General features: G+C 44.8%; 1 protein-coding gene across 1 annotated transcript in view; it reads right to left on the reverse strand.

Annotated features, from left to right (window-relative positions):
* LOC147463079 (internal alternative NAD(P)H-ubiquinone oxidoreductase A1, mitochondrial-like) overlaps positions 1 to 16,952 on the reverse strand; it is a 99,367-nt gene extending 82,415 nt beyond the window's left edge. The window contains exon 1 of the mRNA XM_086487147.1: positions 16,036 to 16,952. Within this exon, the coding sequence (XP_086343273.1) occupies positions 16,036 to 16,848 (813 nt within the window). The 5' untranslated portion in view covers positions 16,849 to 16,952. The remainder of the gene's footprint in view (positions 1 to 16,035) is intronic.
* Between the last annotated feature and the right edge of the window lie 334 nt (positions 16,953 to 17,286).

Here is a 17,286-nt window from a genome sequence, read left to right on the forward strand (position 1 = left end):
GAGAGAGAGAGAGAGAGAGAGAGAGAGAGAGAGAGAGAGAGAGAGAGAGAGAGAGAGAGAGAGAGAGAGAGAGAGAGAGAGCAGTTGCTTTTGATTTTGAAGCTTTTTGGGGCTCTGCTTTTGGGCATCCCTTGTAAACATTTAAATACATGGTTTGGGCCTTCACTTCTCAGAGCATCTGGATGCAGAGTCTGAGAGTGAATCCCGACCCACTCTCTTGTACTTTGAACTGATTAATATAAAAAGATATACCGAAAGGGACGCCAGTCTTTGGGGCCAATATCTCTAGGCACGGAACTCTGCCGGGCCAGTGCAAATCTATTGTGATGTGTGAATTGTTTGAAGTGGTTATTTGGTGCTGTCGCGATTGATACTTGACTTGGAGTGTCCAAGTTTGTTACAGGTTCTAGTGGCAGGTCAGTTGCTGCTAGAGTTGTTTTGCCTACGGCTAAGGAGTCTCGTTGGGATGTTAGAGATACTTAATGCCTTTATGTCCTTTGGGCCCATCAGACGGGGTCCCATAAGTTGGTAGGACTTCTTCTCCTTCTGTTGCTACTTCTTAGGGTTTAGACTTCTCGGCTCTGTAAGTTGGTTCCGTTCTTTAGTGGCTTGACACGTCAGCAGTTTGTGACAGATGTACAGTTCAAGATCTCAGTTTTGGTGATGAAATAGTTGCATCTAGCATTTTGTGTCGTGGGTTGTACAAGCTTACTTTGTATGACAAATGTGGGTAGAATTTTGCAAATGCAATTGTGGATTCAAAGGCTGTTTCATATGCAAAACTTTGGCATGCACGTGTTAGATTTTGCAAGGATCTATGACCAGCTTGTTGATGGGCAACATCATGAGCACTATATGCTTAAGAATGACTTTCTCATGATGCATGGAAAGTTATGTGTTACTAAACAGTTACGGCCAAAGATTTTGATGGAAAGTCATTCTCCACCTTATGCTGGGCATCGTGGAATTGATGCGACAATGAAAGGGGTTGAGGCATTCTTCTATTGGCCAGCTTTGCGTCAAGATGTTGACACATTTGTAAGATCATGCTTAGTATGCCAAAAAGTCAAATTTGATAGACAAAAGCAATCGGGATTGTTGCAGCCATTGCCAATCCCAGATAGGCCATGGGAAAGCATAGCAATGGACTTTATCTTTGATCTTCCAAGGACGCAAACAGGCAATGATGGGATGTGGACTATCATTTGTAGGTTCAGTAAGCAGGCCCATTTCATTCCTGTGAGGAAGAAGATAAAGCCAGAACACATGGTCAAGATATTCATGAGCAATATCATGGGATGCCTCAGTCAATTGTCAGTGATAGGGATCCACGTATAACGAGTCTTTTCTTGAAGGCATTGTTTGAGAACATGGGCACTATGCTAAAGTTCTCTTCTTCGTTTCATCCGCAAACTGATGTTCAGTCAGAAGAGGCAAATTCTATTGTCCTGGACCTGCTCAAATGTTATGTGTCAGAGCATAAGGCAACTTGGGAACACCACCTTCCATTGGTTGAATATGCTTACAATAACATTGTGCATACGTCAACAGGTAAGGCACCATTTGAGATAGTGGAAGAGGGAAAGAAGGTCCCGCCCATTTTGCAGACTAAGGACAAGATTTTTGAGGCAGACAAGTATGTGCAAGATATGGATGAAACATACAGGAAGATAAAGATTGCTCTTGAGAAGACTCAGGCTAAGCAAAAGAAAGCTGCTGATCGTCACCGTCATGAACTTGTATTTTCACTTGGTGATTGGGTGCTTTTGCGCTTTGAAAAGGCCAGGTTAAGGAAAAGGAAAGGCAAGGAACGCTTGTTTCCTAAGCTCAGTATGCAATATTATGGTCCTTTTCAGATTTCAGAAAAGATCAGCGATGTAGCTTACAGGTTGAAGCTACCCGAAGGCTGGAAAATAATAATGCTTTTCATGTCAGCCTTCTAAGACTCTTTGTTGGTGACGTGCCAGAGAATATGCTTGATGAGGAACAACCCGAAGTGGAAGAATTGGATGAAATCCTTGTTCCTGAACAAATATTGGCACATAAAGAAAGAAAGGTTAGAGGAAAGGTTGCAAGACGCTATTTGGTGAAGTTCAAGAACTATCCCTCGTTGGATGCCAAATGGATGGAAGAGTCTGAATTGGTTGATTCACCTCAGCTATTGCAATTATATCTTGAAGCCTTTCAGATGGAACCCACAGTGACTTGATGTAGCCTTTTCTAGAGCAAGGCAAGAGCATGGTTCATGATGCTCAAGAGAGTAGTTAAGCAATTGCATCTACTCTTTCCATACAGAATTTAGCTAGAGAAGTTTGTGCTTCAGAGTACACTAGAAGGCTTCTATGCTTGATATATGTGTCGTAGCCAGGTTGGTGGGATTGTTTAATCGTCCAACGCTACATTTCTAGAAGCATCTATATCTTGGATTCCCATCATAAAATATGTGTGATATCAACAGATACCGCATATATTAGTGGCATGCAAGCGAGGTCGCTTGCAGTATTTCAAAGGTGGGGTGTGTCACCAGGAGGTGTATTTTTCCTATTGCCTTCCGTAAATAAGTACTAGATATTTTTATTTATTTTATTTTTACTTGTTTTCCCCGGAACCCTTGAAAAGGTGCAAGTGGACATTGCATGGCCAGTGTGAAACGGCTGCGGCCGAATAGGTTTCTCACAGCGGGAGTATGGGTCGGTCAGTCTGGAATTGGTCGGGCCAGTTAGCACTGAATTCTGATGAGTATGGAAGCCTGTGCGCGCCAAATGAAGTTTGGGCCACTCGGAAAGTCACTTATAACTTTATAAGTCAGTGGGAACTAGAGAATTAACTCAAAAGGGGCAAATTGGACACATGGCGGCTCCTGGTGAAGTTTTCCACTTCCACCAGCAAGAGGGGGTGCCCAATTTGAGAGAGGAGGCTAATTTTTTATCATAAGTGAGATACAGTGTGTGTGTGAGTAGTGGATGCAGGTCTACAGCTTTAATGGAAAGCTTGCCTTCTCCTCTGTCTCATGTAGCGTGATGATTTGCTCTCGTGCATCTCTCTCCCCCTTTTGGCATATATGGTAATGCCCCACTAGTTGGGCTACTCAAACGAACATGTACAGTTCTGGGGTTTATGCGCGTTTGCCAAGGCAAGAGCCTTCTGAACAGGAACCGGATTAGCTAATTGCTAATCCCCCACAGGTACGCACAGTTCCATCGTGAAAGATTGCGAGTTCGGAGAGTTTTCTCGCGTGAAAACTCGTCCAATTCACAGGGGAACCGTCCCATTGTGTGCGGGAGCCCTTGGGACATGCGTAGGCGTGTTCGCTCCACTAAAAACGATCCGAAATAGCGAATTACAGCCTGCTGTGTTTTTCTTCAGGTTTAGGGTTTCGCACCTAAACTTAAAGGGAACACCAGGGGAGCCTCGTGAGAGCCTTGGGATGCGTGTACAGGCTTTTGGGCACCCGACAATGGAAAACAGGGAATTACAGCCCGCTGAATTTCTGTGATAGCTCACCAGAAAGCTTCCAGATAGCGAGGGAATCCGTCCTAGACAGGTGCTTTTGACCTACAAGGATTTTTGCGCCGTTATGCTGCCAAAATCAGGTCGAAAACCTGCGTTTTCAGCTTTCGCCAGGTTTGGACAGCTTTGTGAAAGCTTGTGCGAAGTGGTCGGATCGTCTACCTTAATTTGAATAAAGAAATACCGAAAGGGGCGCCAGTCTTTGGGGCCTACACGGTGTCGGTCTCTCGTGCGCAGTGACATTCTAGTCGCTGGACGCAACTGTGTTCTCTTCCCTTCTCAGTGCTCTATGTAAAGTTAACAGGTAATTCAAATAGTACCGCCCTCTACGTTGTAGAGGCAGGTTATACTTACGTCGCTTGGAAACCCTACGACATGCTTTGGGAGGCTTCTATGAGTGATTTATTCACAGTGACTTGTTTTAATTTGTTGAGTTTTTGCATTGGCCCTAAGCTTTGGTGGATCTCATCTCTATGTGTTGCCCTTGTCTACGGAGACTTGTTGATAGAGTTTTCTCCTCAGAACTGTGCGAAATTTGCGTTTTTTTTTTTGCGGCCGCTTTGATGCTGCATTTTTTCAGCCCATCTGCGACCTGAAGATGCGGGAACTTCACGCTCATCTTGCTTCTTTTGGTGGACAGCTGTAGATTAGCCTCCTAGCAGCAAAAGCGACCTTATTCTGGAGTCAAGTTCGGCTTCCGACAGTAAATCATCTGTGTTTTCCAATCAGCCGTCTACACTTTTGTACATCAGCCCTTGATCCATCCTCGCACTGCCCAAAGCAACTTCAGGCCAGAGCCTTTGTGTTTTTGGTTCCTGTGGATAGGAAGTCAAGCTCCGAAGCTATCACAAATTGGTGACGTGGCAGAGCCACCCGGACACACACACATACACCTGTTGACATGGCAAAGCCACCCACAAAATGTGTTGACTGCTGACATGGCAGCAACGTACACAACACCTGCAAAATGCGCTGACAAGCTGACGTGGCAACAACGTACGGAATTCCGCGATTTCCGCTGACTATACAGGATTCTGCTTTTTATGGACAGCTGTACGGAATCTCTTTTTAGTGCTGGCAGCTTTTGGGAACTCTTGCTTTTAATTTTAGAAGCTTTTGGGGGCTCTGCTTTTAGGAACCCTTTGTAATCTTTATAAGTGGCCTTTAGGGCTCACTTCTCAGGGCATCTGGACGTAGAGGCTGAGAGTGAGCACCTGCGGGCTCACTTGTACTTTGCACACAGATTAATATAAAAATAAATACCGAAAGTGGCGCCAATCTTTGGGGCCAATACCTCTTGGCACGGAACTCTGCCGGCCCGTGTCGTCTCTCTTTTGTTATATTAGTTAAATTAAAGTGAATCTCTGTTGTGACGCGGTAGAATCTTGACTTGGGGTGTCCAAGTTTGTTACAGTAATATCAGAGCATGGCTGATGTCTCTTCTACCGGAAAATCCGATCCCTTATTTTGCAACTCTTATGGATTCCAACAAGAATCACTCGACTACTTCTGCATCTGCTGATGCGGAAAGAGACCATGCAGAAGATTTAAACGATTTAACATTGGAAGAGTACGGGCCACCTCGGCCTACTCAGTATGAACTTCAAGAGATGCAACGTCAACAGCAGGTTGACGAGTGCACAAAGCAGATGATTAAATTTACGAAAGATCCACAGTTTGCAAAATTTTTGTCTCAGCAATCCATCGCTGAAGTGCACACTCAGTGGCAGAAAGCCACTAAACCACCAATCAAACCGGCACTTAAGAAACCTCCTTCTCCGAGGATGTTTACATAACAAACTTCAAGAGGCGGTTCAGACTCAAATCAGTCAACTTTTGGATACAAGAAATTAATCCAAAAAGCGCAAGAAGGGGACTAACTACCCTGGTTATTTGGGCCATCAATCTTCTTTTGCATCTGCAAGAAAGTAGAAGAAGCGTGTACGCTTTGAGGGACTACCCACTTCTTCTTCTTCCTCTTCTTCTAACAGTTCTTCTAGCTCTTCTGACTCAAGCAAGGAGGACAGAAAGGGCAAAAAGCGAAGCAAAGAGCAAAGCTTCGGAAAGGGCAAGAAAAAGGCAAAGAAACCCAAATTCCGCCCAGTATTTGATAGCTCTACAAAGGAGTCATCCTCTGACAGTTCGGACTCAGATGACCATATATTTTATGCAAAGAAGAAGCACTTCTATAGAGCCAACCAATATGACTTCCTCGAAGACGAAAGCAAGAAAGCAAAAGAATTTAAAGAAGGTGGACAGTCAATAAAATTTAAATCCTTTTCTGGATTCCGAGATGCTCCGAGGGCTTTGGCCTTCATCCAACAGTTTGACATAGCCTTCTCTGGAGGGCATTACTCAGAGCACTCCAAGATTAGGAGGGCTGCATCTTTTCTCAAAGGAAATGCTCGAACATGATGGTCCACTCTTCTTCTGAGGAAAGAAGCTCCAGTCAAGTGGTTGAAATTCAAAAGGCTCTTTATTTCTTCTTGGCTGACCCAGGAATACGAACGGGATATACGAACCACTTGGAACCATCTTCGGATGACCGAGGGAGATTCTTTGGACGCTTATTGCGAGAGGTTTTGGGACTCTTTTCTACCAGCCTCTTTATTTAAGAAGGTCAACCTTAAGGAACAAATTGAGCAGTTTTGCTACGAACTCCCTACAGAGATCCGAGACTATTGCCTGGAACAAAAGTCAAATTCTATCCAAGAATTAATGGGTCATGCGAAACGAAGTTTCTTGATACATTCGGGAAATTTAACTTACCCCACTAATGAGATCTTGACTCAGAGAACCAGACAGACCAACAATGAAAGTAGAAAGAAAAAGAGTTCCCAAGAAAAGAAGGATAAGGATGCACGATCCCGACTGACTCTTTGAGAACGAGCAAACTATATCAAAGAGGGAAAGTGTTTTGGTTGCGGGGAACAAGGGCACATCTCTGCAAAGTGCCCCAACAAGGACCGATTGAAGACAAGGCCAGAGAGTTCGAGAGCGACAGAGGAACGTGGAAGAAAAAAGGCAAGATGAAAGCAAGACTGGTACCAAATTGCATGGGCACTGACCCAAGCCTGATAGATGAAAGTACAAAACTTTGCCGAGCTTGGGGCAAGTGAAAGATCAAGAAGCCCTCATTTTCTTCGATGGAGGAGCCAAGGCCAACTCATTTCACCTGAATTGGCGGCACGGCTCGAGATTGCACCCGACAGGATGGGACCACCAGCAGAGGCAGTTCTAGCGGCACCTGGACGGGACATAGCCAGTACACCTGTCATTGGCAAACTTCGTTTGCATTGTCAAGGGTATTTAGGGCACGAGGACTTCTCCATCATGCCTTTGGAAGGGTGTGACGTCCTCCTAGGAGTCCCTTGGTACCATAAGAACAACGCCGTGGTCGACTATTGGCCAAAGAAAGCAACCTTGACGAATGAAAAGGGCCAAACAATTGTACTTGATGTAAAACTGTCCGTCCCTATTGTATCGGCTTCGGCCAGTTCCAAATTAATGAAATCGAGTCTCTTTGTTTACTCGATCTACTTGAAAGAGTTAAATGATGAACACGGAATGAACATGTCTGAACTTGACAAAGAACGCCAAGATTTTCTCCACACACATGCTGATTGTTTCTTTGAGGGCCTGCCAAGCAAGTTACCCCCATCTCGTCCTAAGGATCACACCATTGATCTGATTCTTTGAAGCACACCACTAAACTGGCCACCTTACCATGTTAGCCAAGCCCATAGTGAAGAAATCATGAACCAAGTGAAAGACCTTCTGAAAAAGGGTCTTATCCAGCCGAGTACTGCTCTCCGATGTTGTTGGTTTTAAAGAAAGACGGATCTTGCAGTAATGTGCATTGATTACAGAGCTCTCAATAAAATCACTATCAAAAACAGATTTCCGATTCCAAGGATCGATGATATTGAAACCGGCCCGTAGGGCGGTAGACGTAGGCTTTCACCCGAAACTTTACTTTAGAAGTTAGGACACAGAGAAACTTTGCAAAAGAAAACCTGTAACGGGAATTGATTCTTCAAACACACACGGCTTGGAAGCTAGAGCGCTACCAAGCAGACGCCGACACCTGTTGGCTCCAAAGACTAGCACCCCTTTCGGTATTTCTTTATTGTATTCAACGGGGAATAAAACCTGTGATTTCCTACGAGCTGTGGTGCTTATATACTCACCTCAGCAAATTGCCCTACCCAAGATTTGACAAATAAGTAAAATAAATACCTAAAGCCAAAATAAATATTGGGACCACATTGAGCTATTCACTTGAGATTCTATAAACTTTAACAGTCAAGTCCTCCTTGAAGTAAACACGGCTAAATCGAAAAAAATATACTCCAAAGAAATGTGCCATCAACAGGATAGCCATATCCTCCAAAGAGATCAATGCCTGAATAATCACTTGTTGCATCGCGTCTATCTAGCGGATGTGATCCTTCATAGACTTGGGATTGCCAACGATCCAAAGTCTGGAATCGTACACTTAGGTGAGCTCTCTTCATAGTGTCATCCTATTGTAGACTTCATCCAAAAGGCTCAAGATCTTCTAAGCAATGGTGATACTCGGAATGTGTACAAGTATCAGAATATACAATTGAGGAAGACAAAAGACAAGATCCCAGCATTCCCATGAGCATTGGTATTGCTCAAGCTTCTCCAACTCCTTGGAAGAGAGGGTACGGTACATAGGAACCTTGGGTTTCTCAATCTCGTCATTCACCACAAAGAGAAGGACGTACATCTCCAGCACGGCCTCCATAAGCACTTTCCAATCCAGATAATTGGTGGCATCAAGCTTTTCATAATGTGGAAGCACCAGCAACAAGCTCCTCCAATGTCAAATCAGATTCTCCTCTCTGAAGTAATCAAGACTCAATAGAAAGCATTGAAGAGAGATGTGTCATGAGGATCATAACCATATCCTCTGAAGAGACCAGTTTCCCTACCTGAAGAATTACTTGCTGCATCACCTGCATTTGGTGGATGTGATCGTTCAGAGACTATCAGAATGTGTAACGGAAGTAGAGAGGAAAGAGAGAATGGCACGAGAGAGCACAGCGAGACAAATGGACGAAAGGCTGGTGAGCCCAATTACTCCAGGTGGAAAACTCTCCAATGATACAAGAAAAAGGACAAACAGCCCCCCTAGGCCACGTGTATAGTGAACCAGGGGCAAATATCTATGTAAAATACCACAACCAAAATGTTAAGAGTTCATCTTCCTATCCGGTGGTAGCTCTGGTATCTCCCAGGAGCAGATTAGGGAGTGGATTGTTTTGTGGTTGTGCCAGGCCGTACTAGAGGTAGACGTACCTATTCTCGGCGGTGTACATCATGGTATTGCTCACCCGATAGGATGGCATGAGGCAGGATCCCTGTTCTTAGGGTTTCCCGGGGTTAGAGTCTCGAGTCATCTACACTTAGGCCACTAAATATGTATTCCAGGTCACTTTTAGTGAGTTTACATATTTATTAGCCATTTTAGCCAATTTCTAGAATCGTGGGGTTTTAGTTTGTCCTATATAAGCAAACCCCCCCCCCTTCACTTTTGGCAAGTTGTTGAATGCAGATTACCGACGTTTGGGCTCTCTCTCTCTGCTAGCGTTTTCTCTCTTTTAACGTTTTCACTTTGTGGCAAGCACTCTCTCTCTAGCGTTTTCTGCAGAAGGCGACATCAGCCAGCGATCTCTCTAGCCCTAGCACTTCCCTTTCTGACCTGTGCCACCGCTCCATAGTGGTTGTGCATCCCTGGCAAGATCCAGTGACCGTTCGGTGGGCAGTACGAGCTTGTGCCTACACGGCGAGGAGATCCATCGCGATAGATTCGAGATCTATTGGCTGCCCCTCACAGAGAAGTGTCTTAATCGCAGTTGCAGACAGTTTCTCATTCAATTCACCTTCTTTCCGCTGCACCTTTGGCATGGTATCAGAGCCACGGCATGCTCTTGAATCGGATCAGTGATTTGTGTGAGATTGAGTTGCTGTTTTTTGCGACAAAAGGAGGCAGTTTGCTGTTTATTTTGCGTTTTTCACTCTTTTGGGGCTGATTTCGGTTGTAGTGGACAGATTTGCAGATTTCCTATCTTCCACTTGATCCTAGCCGTTTCACATGCCCAAATTCTCCAACACCATGGATAAGAGTGATGATTCTGACACATTTTTAGCCCATGGTGATGACGGACACCAAGAGGATGGGGTGGCGGTGACCACACCGTCAATGACGAATGGGGAGATTGGTCCCAGTTCTATTCCGGAGTAGGTGATCAACCAATCAAGATACCTACACTTCCTACCTTTCCCTCGAATCGGCGATTGAGTGAAGACAATTATGCCATTTGGAAAGTAACTATGATGGCGGGCTTTGACTCCTACGAGCTCGGAGGATTTGTCTCAAGCAACTCTCAAAAGCCAAAGGACTCTAAGGGAGCGAAGTTATGGGAACGAGTAAATTCCCGGATCGAGTCTTTTATTATTCTCAACAGTTCACCCACAGTGATAGGCGACATTAGGCTAATGCAAGATGCGAAGTTGATGTGGGATCGTCTTTCTTCTCTATATGATCGAGTCTCTCCAATGAAGCGGATAGCCCTCGAGGTGCAGTTGAGAACCTTGGATGCGAAGAATACTTCCATGCAAGATCATATCAACAAGATGTAAGAGCTTCAGGAGGAGATACTTCATATGGGAAAGCTTATCGGTTTGGAAAATATGGCCATTCAACTTTTGGCTCAATTGCCTCCCCGGTACACCAACTTCTACTCTTCCTTGATTACCAGCGGACGGTTGAATACTGTCACATGGACGGAGCTAGTTCCAATGGTTTTAAACCAAGAGGAGCCGTTCCAAAAGGGGAAGAAGTCAGGCTTCGAAGCCTTGGCCGGTTCTTCCAACAACAACAACAACAAGCAAAAGGGTAAGAAGAAAAGCAACAACACCAAAGACAAGATGAGTGATGCCGAGCGTGACGCCTTGAAGGCGGAGCGGCATTGCAATAATTGTGGTGAGAAAGGACATTATTGGAGGAAGTGTCCAAAGTGAGTTGGAGAAGCTTCGACCTCCTCGGCGGCAGTAGTAAAGTCACCGGCCTTTGTTCATTTGGAAATTCTCCCTTCGACGGACTCTCCAAAGACCATCGGAGGCATTGGTGACCCATTCTCCTCAAGAAATTCATGACTAGATTCTTGACAGTGGTGCCTCACGGCACATGACACCTACGAAGGATCTATTGTCCGAAATGCGTTGACACTGTGGTACTATCTTCATCGGCGACAAATCTGAAATTCGTATTCACAGCGACGGTTCCATGGAGCTCATTCCCAACGGCAGAGGAGGTATGCATACCTCCAAGGTACTTTATGCTCCAAAACTAGGTTTTCATCTTATATCAGTACACGAGGTGTGCAAGCTTGGCATGGAGGTGATCTTCACGAAGGACTCAGTATCTATACAGGATCGACAGGCCAATGTAGAAGTCAGAGGGGGCTCAATAGAGAACGGCCTTTATCGACTCCACGCTCTCGGATACCCACAGGTGATTTATGGAATTACAGGTTTGGCCATTTGAACAATGATGCCCTTCGACTTGCTTTTCGAGAACAGTTGCTTCAAGGCTTACCAGATGTTGGGAGTGAGCATGGGAAATGCATTTCGTGGGAAACAACATCGAGAATCCATCCCGAGGTTTTCTACACGCCGAGCCACTGCCGTGTTGGAGTTGGTTCACACCGACCTTTGTGGACCTATGCAAACCCCTTCCCTCGGCAAGGCTCTTTACTTTATGTTATTGGTGGATGACTTTAGCCACTTTACTTGGGCATTTTTTCTACAACACAAGCACGAGGCTTTTGGCCTCTTCAAGAATTGGCATACTCTTGTGGAGAAGGAAAGCAATCATGTATTGAAGACCATCAAATCAGATAAAGGTGGGGAGTTTACCTCCAATGCTTTCATTCAGTTTTGTACGGACCATGGCATTAAGCAAGAGCTTGCGAATACCAATACACCTTCAGAGAATGGAGTTGTGGAGCGGAAGAACAGGACAGTAGTAGAGATGGCTAGGACCATGCTTGAGCATCGAGATTTGCCTAAGTCCTTGTGGGTTGAGGCAATTGCGACATCCACACCCTCAACAGATCTCCAACCTCTTCGGTTCCAAAGATGACACCATTTGAAGCCTATTTTGGTAAGAAGCCCGACGTCTCCCATTTCAGAATTTTTGGGAGCGATGCTTATGTTCACGTACCAAAGGAGTAAAGGGGGAAGTTTGACCCCAAGACCTACAGCATGATCTCTATCGGCTACAACTCTCTTTCAGTGGGATATAGACTTTATGATCCAAAGAAGAAGGAGATTGTTCTCAGCCGTGATGTAGTCTTCAATGAGACCTTACCTTCAGAGGGGGTTCCCGCTCCCAAGCCTTCCACGACGACTCTTGATCTTCCGATTCTTGGAGACCCAGATTTTGACTTGCCCTATGATGAGCCCTCTTCTCCTTCTTCTCCTACCCCTGTCCCTCAAGCCACGGAGGAGGATGTACCCATTCCCGAAGATACAGTTGACAGTGGATCTCATCACAGTGCCGATGTAGAGACAAATTTTCCAGTGGCTCCCCCCGAGGGGAGCAAGCCCGACAAGTTACCGAAGTGGTTATTGGAAACCTTGCGAGATTCAGCAATCTCAGATTTTCCACCCGATTGGCAAGATTCTGGTACCTCACGACGCTCTCATTGACTTCGACTTGCCGAGGTAGATGACCCGTTACTACAGGTGAATTATGCATTGATGTCTTCAGTGCTCCATGACAGAGTTCCTCTTACAATTGAGGAGGCACTTTCACTACCTCAGTGGAAGTTGGCCGTGCAAAAAGAGATTGATTCCATCAAGAAGAAACACATGGGTGTTGGTTCCGCGGCCTCCCAAGCGGAAAGTGATTAAGGTCAAGTGGGTCTACCAAACCGAGTATAGCTGATGGTTCTCTGGACAAGTACAAGGCGAGACTTGTTGCCAAAGGCTTTTCCCAGAAACCCGGTGTAGACTACGAGGAGACCTTCGCCCTGACCGCACGGACGGCGACTATTCGGATTGTTTTTGCTCTTGCTGGCCTTCACGGGTGGCCGGTTTTTCAAATGGATGTGGTTTCGGCATTCCTTAATGGCGATCTAGAGGAGGAGGTTTATGTGGAGCAACCTCCAGGGTTCGAGGATCCAGAGTTTCTAGACATGGTCTATAGGTTGCTTAAGGCTCTCTATGGCCTCAAGCAATCGCCTAGAGCGTGGTACCGGAAGATTGATTCCTTTTTTCCTACGACTCCTTCCAGAGATCTTTGATCCAGATTTGTACATTTTCCGTGAGGGAGGGTTAGTGACACTTGTTATCCTCTACGTCGGTGATCTTGTGATTACAGGTAGCCATGTTGAGCACATCCGCAGTATTATGGCAACCTTGTTAGAGGAGTTTGAGATGACAGACCTTGGCTTGCTTCATCATTTTCTTGGATTAGAAGTTAGACAGACAAAGGGGGGCATCTTCCTCTCTCAAGAGCAATATATCCAAGAATTATTGGAAGCATTTGGTATGACAGAGTGCAAATTCATCTCTACTCCAATGGATCCCAATCAAAAGTTGTCACAGTGTGATCTTCCTCTTCTAGAAGATGCGACAGAGTATCGGAAACTGGTTGGTTCTGTCATTTGGGTCCTCGACACTCGATTTGATGTGAGTTTCCCGGTGGGTCTACTCAGTTCTTTTATGCAGAAACCCGCCAAGTCACACATGCAGCAAGCCATCAGGTTCCTGCGGTATTTGAAGGTGACCCAATCATTGAGCATTCACTATGCAGCTGGAGGTTCGGATCCCCAGGTCATTCAACGAGGATGGAGTGATTCAGATTGGGGAGGTGATCCAGACGGACGACGATCGACCACAGGTTCTACTTTTTCTTTTGGCTCAGAAGCAGTTTCATGGAGCAGCAAGAAACAGCCAATATTTGCTTTGTCTTCCACAGAGACAGAGTACCGTGCTGTTTGTAGTGCTACATGTGAGTCAGTTTGGATTAGAAGGCTACTTTTGGAGATGGGCTTTCTGCAGCAGACGACCATTATGTACTCAAACAACAAGAGTCGTATTGCCATTCCGAGGAGTCCAGTGTTTCACGCCCGGACCAAGCATATAGAGAATCAGTACCATTTTGTTCGTGAGAAAACAAAGGATGGCTTTATCTCACTAGAATACATCCCGACTTCGGATAACCCTACTGACATCTTCACCAAACCTCTTCCACAAGCTACACTATCCTCTCATACCAGCTCCCTTGAGAGGGGGTGTTAGAGTTCATCTTTCCTGTCCGGTGGTAGCTTTGGTATCTCCCAGGAGCAGATTAGGGAGTGAGGGTTGTTTTGTGGCTGTGCCCGGCCGTACTAGAGGTAGACGTACCTATTCTCGGCGGTGCACATCATGGTATTGCTCACTCGATAGGATGGCATGAGGCAAGACCCCTACTCTTAGGGTTTCTCGGGGTCAGAGTCTCGAGTCATCTACACTTAAGCCACTAAATATGTGTTCCGGGTCACTTTTAGTGAGTTTACATATTTATTAGCCATTTTAACCAATTTCCAGAATCGTGGGGTTTTCTAGCTGAGTAGGGCAAACTGGAGTTTGTCCTATATAAGCAAACCCCCCCCCCCCCCCCTTACTTTTGGCAAGTTGTTGAATGCAGATTACTAGTGTTTGGGCTCTCTCTCTCTCTGCTAGCGTTTTCTCTCTCTAACGTTTCACTTTGTGGCGAGCACTCTCTCTCTCTCTCTCTCTCTCTCTCTCTCTCTCTCTCTCTCTCTCTCTCTCTCTCTCTAGCGTTTTCTGCAAGAGGCGACATCAGCCAGTGATCTCTCTCTCTAGCCCTAGCGCTTCCCTTTCTGTCCTGTTACCACCGCTCCGTAGCAGTTGGGCATCCCTGGCAAGATCCAGTGCTCGTTCGGTGGGCGGTACGCACTTGTGCCTACACGGCGAGGAGATCCATCGCGATAGATTCGAGATCTATTGGCTGCCCGTCATAGAGAGGTGTCTTGATCGCAATTGCAAACAGTTCCTTATCCGATTCACCTTCTTTCTGCTGCACCTTTGACACAAAATTAAAACCCTCAAAAGTGTTGGTGCAAACCCTAAATGTGCATGAGTTCCTTGTCTAACAGGTGTATGGGGGTGCCCAACCCACAACCAAGGGCACGAGCACATGTGATACAAATTCTATCAGCAACAGATGTCAAAAATCTGTGAAGGAAATGGCAGGAATCCGAACAAATTTGGATTTTAAAAAAATCCCTAAGAAATGAGCACCAAACCCACAAAATGAAGACCCGTACAACACCAATGTGATGATGACCAAGGCTAAGATGACACCGATCAAGTAGCACAAAAGGAAGCTGATGGAGAGACCAACTATGGAACAAGTTGCTGAAGAATCAAATAAGAAGTCACCAAGATTACTTGAATGAAATTTGTACAATAACTCAACCATAAAGCCATGCACAACAAGGACAAACCAGCACAAACAATTGATTTCTAAACTTCGACTTCTATAGCAACATAGAATAATACAAAAGAGAAAAATCTTAATTTTTGAAGTATGAAAGTGATTATATAAGATTTTACAACGTGCAGGCCTTGAATAATGCAACAGACAACAGACAACCATATCAGACACAATCTTGAAACCCTGATAATATCCAACCTTCATATGATTGTGATTCCAAAAAGGAAACGCAAGATCATCACCTTCATCATGCGTAGCCAGCTATCTCATCTCTCCTTAATGTCATCAATGTCCAAGGGTGTTTTATATACGCAACTATTAAGTGTCTATCATGCTCCTAAATACTAGTATCACCTCCTTGATAGCATCTAACTATATGGTCATCCTAGCTATTAGTATGCACCTCTTTGGTGCCCTCTAACATGCCCAGCCTCTACCTTCGAGTTCTTTTGCAGTTAGGTACATTTTTCTTGAGATAATATCCTTCCCAACAAAAATTTAACTTGTTCACCCTAAAGTTACATGAGGAGATAACAACTTGGTAGCACCCATCCAGGACAGTTTTTTTCGAAGTCTTGAAAAGAGGACGTGCTGAAAATTCAATTGCTGGCTGACTCTTGCAACAAAACTTGTTGAGCTCCCATTAAATGCTCCCAGAAGAAATGCTGTAGATAAATAGAGAGACCCTAACATTACATAAGAAACAGCAATGCTCTTGAGAGGATGAAAAAGGTCCATGTCACAAGAAAAGAGTTTTATTCCGGGAAACACAACTGCCTAAGTAAGTAAACGCAAGAAAAAACCTCCCATGTATATACATGGTAGGGAAAACCCACCCCTCTTCTTTTCTTTAAAAAAAATTGCTCATAAGAATGTCCCATACTTGTTCTCAACATTTATTCGGTGATAAAAGTGTACATATCTTACCATTATGTGCATAAGAAACCAACCAAAAAAAAAAAAAAAAAGATGTCTGAGCTTACCTCATGCTTCACTGGATCAATGCCGACACAACAGCTGAGCAAAAAGTATGAATTTGGGGATTTAGAAAGTGCATGTTGAATGCGCACCACAGGCTCAGCAACGGAGCGGAACTCCAGAGTACCAACACAAGTAGATGCCAACAAAGGAGTGAATACCATATGGTTTCTGGGAGAAATGCAGACTATGTCGCACAACCTAGCATTAAGATCCTTCATTAGACGTGAACCTGCCCATCCTGTACCAAGCACCACTATTCTCGGCTTTTCATCTGGTTTTGTTGCAGGCAAAGAACCTACATTGCTGCTGGTAAGTCCTTTGTTTGCAGTTTCCTCAACCTTCTCATGTTCAGTATGAAAGACACGATACTGTTGATAACTTCTGTATGATCTCTGAAGTGCAAGGGCTTGTGTAACCCTTGTCTTTGACATATGTAAATAAGGCCCTGCTGGAGCTGGTGAGGACGAGCCCTTTTCTAAATTTGATGGAAAGGAGAAGGTTGATTGCTCTGGGACTGCTACTGAGGACCACAATTTGCGTGAAAACAGAGAACGCGGCGAAAATGCTGGTAAACCCTGCAATGAAAGCTCCAAGCTTGCAGCTGCATTTGCTGGTGTAAGTAATGCAGAAGTATGTGCTAGGGATGGCGATGCTGAGCTTGTATCAAAAGGATATCGAAACTGCGAGCTTTCTAAAAAAAGCCAAGGCCGACGCACACCTGAGCATGGAGATGAAAAAGATTGTGAATGTACAGCATGAAAGCTTCCGCCACCGAAGCATTGCTGGCGAAACCTCGAAGCGCGTCGCACTGCCATGAACTCTCTGAGAAGCCGATCTTTCTCTGATCAAAGACTAGGGGTGATGTAACATGAACGCTTCCCCAACGATCAAAAAAGAAAGAATCAGCACTTTCCACTTGGCGCAGTGACCATACGCCAGATTTCGATCGTTCGTGAAGCCAACGTGAATTACATGTGATCCCATTGTGAGCTAAGGTTGACCGAAAAGTGCATTGAATTTAGGGAAAATTACCAAAATACCCCTTAAATTTCAAAAATTCCCAAAATACTCTTGTATCTATTTTGGTTGGATTGTTCAAGATTTTTTAATCATTATTCCTTTTTGATAATTGAGATCCATTTTTGCATGCTTAACATGTAATTTGCCACAAATTACCTCGCAAAAAAAGGCAATTATGTCTAAAGATAATGAACCAATTCATCTACAAAGCCTACATAATCGACTCAAATTCT

The sequence above is a fragment of the Adiantum capillus-veneris genome, chromosome 2, assembly GCF_014529385.1.
Source record: "Adiantum capillus-veneris isolate H3 chromosome 2, ASM1452938v2, whole genome shotgun sequence".
Taxonomy (NCBI): Eukaryota; Viridiplantae; Streptophyta; class Polypodiopsida; order Polypodiales; family Pteridaceae; genus Adiantum; species Adiantum capillus-veneris.